Here is a 7,447-nt window from a genome sequence, read left to right as displayed (position 1 = left end):
ATATCCCACGATTCTAGGGGATTTACAATAATAAATGAGGATTACATCTTGTATTTATAACACTTGTAGATATTCAAGGTGGTTATCACGTATCTCTAAGGATTTAGCTCCCCAGGTTTCCCGTCATCTATCGAGCTAGAAACATCTCCCGAGGCCACATGGCTTTCGAGATCGTATGTGCGTCGAGCTCGGGACCCCTGATCCGAGGTCACCCCTGAAGATGTGAGCGTCCCCGGAGCTATCTTTCGAGATCATGAATACTTCGAGGTCACCATACTCGATGTCTTCTATGTCCTGCAGGCTTGACATTCAATCCTGGAGCATGTTTCCAACCTTATGAGTCCACTTATTTGCGAATCCAACTTTCGAGGTCATATTTAACACAACTCGAAATCTGGGTGTAACATAGATATAAAAACTTGAATAAGTAACTGGTAACCTTGATAGAAATATTCAAATTTGAAAAGAAGAAAAAAGATATAAAAATATGAACGGGTAACCAATTCACCTGAAGTAAGCATTCAAATTTGAAAAAATAAATCTGATATGAAAACGTGAATAAGCACCTGGTTACCCTGATGGGAACATCTATATTTGAAAAAAAAAAATCATATATGAAAACATGATTGTTATTAGTTACTTAACCCAAACAAGGAAAAAAATAGTCATGATCTTTAAAAATATGTAAAAAAAAAATGTTAGAACAAAAAAATTAATTTGATTTTTTTTATGTATAGTAAAAAATATAAGTACAATAATAAAAATGATAATAAGTAATAAAATAGTTTGAGTTGAAGATGAGGCGACTTAATAAGAAGTTTTCTAAAAAAAAAAAAAATTGACAAAGAGGATGAGAAATAAAACGTTAACGAAAAGAGAAGTTGAAGAGATAAAAACTAAAAATAGTAAAGTGAAAATATATTTGTGATTTTAAATTGTAAAAATAATTATGAAAAATAAACATTAGATCATATAAAAACAATAAATAGATTACGTTCCATTTTAAAATACTAAGTCAATATTATATAATGAAACTAATATAGAAATAATCAAATGAAAAATACTTAAATGACTAAAATAATCTCATAATTTAAATATAACTTAATTAAGAGTAAAACTATGACATTAACTAATTTTTATAAAAAATTATGAGAAACTAAATCTATAAAATTTAGAAAAAAAATCATAAAATAAATTCTTTTGAAAAAAAGTCAACCCATAAAAGATGTAATTTCCTCCATTATTAATTATTCACAAATAATTGAGATGTCATTCTGATTTTTTTTAGAAGTATATGAAGGATGATATTTGAGGTAAGAACGTATAAATTCTTATAATTAGTGGGAATTTTTATGAAAGAGATAGGGAGATTTATTGTGAATTTACTCCAAAATTGACTTTTTATTGCTTGAAATCTATTTATTAACTTTTTTCTGTCAATTTGAGTTACAAAATAGCACAATCCACATATTAAATTTTATTGGTATATCATTATTACAAGTTTACAAAATAAATTACACTAAATCCATACACAGGTCAAATATATTTCTTCTCTTAAATAACTAATTTGTTTAATTTATTAAAATTGAGTAATGCCAGAACTCCACAAATTTACATTCAAACATTATACTGGATGAATTGAGAGGGTACATATAATTAGTTAAAAATTAAGTACTTATTGAGTGTAAATTTTGACTGTATCAATAATTTCAGTTCACCGTATATATTATTAAACAGAATGTCAACTTAAAATCACACTAATAAAATACTTTTTCAAAACATTATTGGTCAGAAATAAAAGGTCGCGTCTACTTTACTTTCATTGTATTGATGTGGTAGGTGAGACAAGATTATATTTGTTACCTATATATGCAATTAATGGTTTACATGATGGTGTATATTTTTTTGTGCATATATCATTACTTTACCATGTAAATAGACTAATGATTACTAGAATGAAAATATTTAAACACAAATTTATTTGATTATTTATTATAATTTATTGGAAGAATACCAACAAATAGTCTTACCAAAAATACCTTAATTGATTAAGAATAATAGCCTATTATGTTTTGTTTTGACTGAAAGAAAAGGTGAGATTCCCTCTCTTCCAATCGGTTGATCCAACCATAAAAACTGAAATTAGACATCATCAACATGACCCAATATTGGGTGAGAGAATATACTATATGATTACAAAATTTCACATTTTGGGTGGCTCCCATTTCATTCTCAAGTCTCAACATGAGTTCATGATTTCTTATGCTTACGTACTCACCTAAAGACTAGGTTCCTAGATCAGTTTTAATAATTATGGTTAAACTTGAATTATTTTCTTAGAACTCAAAAGGATTTGTCAGTAAAAGCTTTGTTATCTTATCTAATAAGAAACTAATTTAGCTGCTTTAAAGTTTAAATAATAATTAATAGATGAAGTAAACAAAAACCTGAACCTTTCTCATATTGTCATGCAAACAGTATTTACATCATCACATGGACTTAAAAAACATGACATATTGAACAGTGTACATGAGAAACTTCCTTCTCTTTTGGACAACATAACAACAGGAAAGTGATTAAGAAACTAGATTAGAGGGAAAACTAACCTATAAACATATAAAAGAGTACCATTTTTACTTGGTACTTGCTTAAACACCTACACTTATCTGATAGCCTAAATACAGCTGCCTAACCTAACTGACGCCCAACTCTTTAAGAGAGTGGCAACCTTACACCAACTTGCATTGTTTAGTAGCCTAAATACAGCAGCCCTGCCTTTTTTTTTGGCGGACAGCTTAAAGGGTAGCAAACATTTGAAGGAAGAGGAAACCTTGCACCAGCTTGTGTGTTACCTAGTGGCTTTAACGCAGCGGCCGTGCCATTTTTCTGGCGGCCAGCTTAACGGATAGCCAACACTTGAAGGGAGTGGAGATCTTACACCAGCTTGTGTTACCTAGTAGCTTAAATACAGCGGCCGTGCCATTTTTCGGGCGGCCAGCTTAACGGATAGCCAACACTTGAAGGCAGCGCGAATCTTACACCAACTTGCCTTGTGTTTTCTATCCCTCGAGTTACCTAAAAAATCAGGAATATGAAGGGAAAGGTCATCTTTTGCTTCAGTATTTGGAGTGAAGATAAAGCTAGGCCCTTGTTCCCATGTTGTGATGGGAGAAAAACTTGAAGTTTGTAACTGACAAAACAGATTCTCTGCGGTGAAATGGCTACTCGGGACATCTGACCCTTGCGAACCACTAGGAAACCAACTGGATTCTTCATTGTATTGTGCAGTTAAAAAATCCTCCATAGAGAAACTGTTTCTATGTGTTTGAGGAAACATTTGAAAAGATTGGTTGTTCTGTGGTGCAGAAAGTTCTAACTGATGGCTAACTTCTGCTCCACAAGGATATGATGATAGGGTTGACGATTGGCTGAGACCGAGCTCTATCAATGACTGATCTACTGCAAAAACATAGATATTCAGTTGATTAGGGAAGCATACAAAGACATTTGAAAGTGCAAGTATGTAAAACAATGGGATGCTCTCAATATGTGAATATGAGGGATTGGTATCAAGATAGAAGAGGTCAGACAGCTAGAGGCAGTATACATTCTTTGTTTGACTATAAAGTTCATCTATTAGGTTATTCTTTCAGTTACATAGATATTTCAATGACCCCTAGTACAAGTCAAAAGGAGAAAACTATCTGCTATTGTCGTAATCATTCTCATCTTAATCCTTACCTTATTCTTGGATACATTTTAAAATCTTAACAGTCAATGAAACATTCCTTTAGTGAGCAGGCAATACTGTTTTGTGTGGAAAAAGATTCAATAACAACGAATAACTGAAATTGACATGCGCAGGTTAAGATTAGTATACCTTCTGGCATAATTGAGAAGTCGTGCTGTGATTGGTCTAAAGCTTGATCATTGAATTGCACAGCTTGTAGACTTGCCAGCGGCCTTGGAACATCAGCACTAGAAAAATCATCAGCTGGGACCAGTTCAACCTTATTTTCGTATACTTGCTGCTTCAGATTTTCAACCAGAACCTGACGTAATAAAGCAAAAGAAAAAAGAGGATGCTCATCAGTTTCAAATAACAAACTCTGGTAAATACAAAAGCTGTGAAAGTAGAAAATCAGAAAAGCTGTGAAATTAGAGTGGATACCCTCTGAGATGGACTGAGTTGAGTGAGTTCTTCTGGAGAAAACATGCAGCTACTAAATCTGGCCCCTTTAATCTTAAGGATGGAATTGAAGTAGATACTAACATCATGTTCAATACTGTGGCATGCGTAGAATTTGTTATCTTCTACATAAGTCAAAGCATGTCCTACTATCGCATCCCAATTTTTGTTTGAGATATTACCTAGAATCTGCATTTCCAATTTTCCATAGCCAAAAGTAAGACTACCAAAATCAATTCTCTTAGATTCATTATTAAGCTAAGATGATGTTTGTCTTACCTCTCTTAACATTAAACTATTTTTCGTATACATCTGCAAAAAGTCCTTCACCGTTTCAATTTTGAAGGGGGCCAATTTCCTATGGTTTTTCCCATCTTTTGCTATCTTTTCCAAACGCCATACTTCATCGTGCAGGCTTGGAGGATGATGTTTCTGATACACTGAAACAAAAAATGTTTGTCAGTCAAACTAATCAAAAGCAAGCACAGAGTAGACTAGGATGTGTAACTAGGCAAGTGATTGATAACTCTTATAAATATTAGCAAGTAAAAAAGCTAAGCTTTTAGAACATACACTCTCCACGGTGATCTTTGACCACAAAAGGTTCGCTTCTGGCTTCTCTGATTCTTATTTCACCAGAAACTTTCTGCACTACTCTAGCTCCCAGCCTGAATTTTCCACTTCTAATCCAGCTGGAGTTATCAGTGAAGGTTACATTAACAATATTGGCAACCCCATTTCTCAAGTTGAAATCCAACTCGCCAATCACTAGCGGCCTTTTACCTTCTCTTTCGCGCACAACTTTGTCATTGAACTCTTTCTCGGTCCAGTACTCCTGATCATCAGAACCAAATTCACCATTGAGGGCTACCAACTTAATCTTCAAGGAAGAAAATGGTCCGGAATCGACTATATTATTATTAGCATCAGTTAGGATGATGTGGACAAATGTTCCTTGCGCGGATATAATCTTGCTGTTGGTGAAGATGGTGGAGGGTAGTTTGTCAACAAATTGCAGCCGCAAGCCTCCTCCTTTAGATGACTCTGCCTGATGATCTGAGGGTCTGAAATCAACAAAACAGTGGTTTTATTCTTATTAGAACGATTGAGTGAATGGAAAAAGACCCTTCTGCGCCAGCAAAATTCTCAGGCTTATGGTACCAAGAAACTTAGAAAGAGCAAGAAAATTGAGTTGAATAACTAACCTTAAATTGAAGAGCGAACATACTGTACGTTCAACCTGGTCTCGAATCTGTAAGGCCAAAGAAAATATAGTAAGTAATGAACAAAAAAGACAACCTTTAAAAATTTAAATTCAAATACTTTCACATAACATTATCCAACTTATTAATCCTGCCAAAGTTTTGGCATTCATTTCTCTTCATGCAAATAAGTTAGGAATGGAGACTAATGTCAAAGTAGAATACAGTCCAAATCAAACCGAAAGAAAGTAAATCATACTGAGAAACTATCAACTAAAGAAACTTAAAAAAGGAAAAGAAGAAAATGGAACAAAACAATAGACCATGAAAATGAACAGGGGTTACAATCCAAGTCAAATTTAAAGCATGATTATGATAAACATAGTCATACCATTTTCTCAAGTACCAAACAACCCACTAGGAGAACTATAAGAAAAACATAAACAAAAAAAGAGGGAAAATCCTTCAAAATAAGTTAAAATCAAATCTTTAAAGTAAACAACAAAGAGACCAGATGATCTTACAACTCTTCGGAAAAAAGGCTCCCATTGGGCTTCATTAGGAGAAAGTCCTCTTGTTAAGTCTCCCACAAAACTGCACAGAAAATCACAAAATCCCAAGTTAAGAAATCGGGGGAAAAAAAAGAAAGAGAAGCAAAAATTTGAACTCAACCACAAATGGAAAAACACCCACGTCTTTAAAACGGGTCTCCTCTTCGAATCTCGAATTGGGATAGTAAATTCATCACTATGACCCTCTTCAGGAGAATGCCTTTTGTGGGTCATCAAAACAATACTGAATCTAAGCTGCTTTTTTTGTCCTTGAGAATTTAAGTTTATTTTCACAAGAATATGATGTTGAGATAAGTATCCAATGTAAACAAACACGATTGAAAAATTTATATGTTTACAGATATTTGAGTGCGAGTGCTAGTGCTTGTGGGACCTTTGTACGAGAAGGTACAGGGAACGTTCATTTGACTAATAACAACACGCTAAATCCACCAAAAGTCAAATGATGCTGTTTTAAGCACACAATAACAGACGAGCTCCCCCAAAATCTTTCATTTTCTCCAATGCTTTTGTGCTAAAAAATATTACTATTTTAGACCTTTTTTTAATATTACAAAGTGAGAGATGGACTATAGAAATAGTATAGAATGGATCAGCTTGACCTATCATTAAAATAAAAAAATATATATATTATATTTATATAGTAAGGTACAAAAATCAAGATTCTCAAACTTTGGAATTCAAGGTAACTAAATTAACAAACGCGTTGTTATTATGATAAGATTGAACAGTAGAGTTGATCAAACTATAAAATCCAATTTGATGACAAAAATTAAAATAAATATTCAAATCCTAAAAACGAATATTCTATTTTGGTATGTGTATATGAGTGTATGTGTGTGGCAATTTTTTTCAGTACACGTTGGATTGACAACGCGTTACTTAAAAAGTGTAAGAACAATTTGGTCGAAGTTTCAGAATATTATTATTTTTATGAGTTTCTTGTTCATGAAGCCATATATTATATGCACGTAATAAATTATATACGCGTTGTTTTTGTTTGATAAAGTGACACCTCTGATGAAGACACTGCTTCTTTGAAATTTAATCTTAATTTCATCCTGGCTTACTCTGTGATAATATAAGTACAAATATGTAGATTTTTTGAGTTTTTTTTTATATTATTCAGTGGAGATTTGGAAAATTAAAATATACCATAGATAAGATGTTTGATTAAGATAAATATTACTACTCAATTACTAAAAATACAAATAAATAAAAATATGTAGAAAAAAAAATTACAAACTCAAAACAATAAGAACAAGAATAACAAAAAAATGAATTTAAGAACAATAGAGAAAACACAAACTCTCACACAACAAAATTGTAGAGAGTAGTGGAGATCACCAACTTGAACAATAATTAAGACATTTATCCAAAAACTTATTTTTCTCCACTATCTGCACTAAGGGATATCACAAGAAAATAACTCTCTGAAATTATCAAGTCTCTTTGGTGTATTTTTCAGCTAACTGCTTTGTGGA

The 7,447-nt window shown here is 32.7% G+C and overlaps 1 protein-coding gene across 1 annotated transcript; it reads right to left on the bottom strand.

Moving 5' to 3' along the window:
- Positions 1-2,436: 2,436 nt before the first annotated feature.
- Positions 2,437-6,261, bottom strand: LOC133788415 (calmodulin-binding protein 60 B-like). The gene is made up of 8 exons (XM_062225891.1): positions 6,085-6,261; positions 5,916-5,985; positions 5,395-5,441; positions 4,763-5,253; positions 4,469-4,629; positions 4,172-4,378; positions 3,881-4,052; positions 2,437-3,459 (listed from the first exon to the last, which is right to left on the bottom strand). Exons 1-8 carry the CDS (start codon positions 6,174-6,176, stop codon positions 2,954-2,956), a joined length of 1,746 nt encoding a protein of 581 aa, XP_062081875.1. The 5' UTR covers positions 6,177-6,261; the 3' UTR covers positions 2,437-2,953.
- Between the last annotated feature and the right edge of the window lie 1,186 nt (positions 6,262-7,447).

The sequence above is a fragment of the Humulus lupulus genome, chromosome 7 (assembly GCF_963169125.1).
Source record: "Humulus lupulus chromosome 7, drHumLupu1.1, whole genome shotgun sequence".
In the NCBI taxonomy this organism is placed as follows: domain Eukaryota; kingdom Viridiplantae; phylum Streptophyta; class Magnoliopsida; order Rosales; family Cannabaceae; genus Humulus; species Humulus lupulus.
Note: the sequence above shows the minus strand (reverse complement) of the source record. Positions and strands in the feature narration are given on the sequence as shown.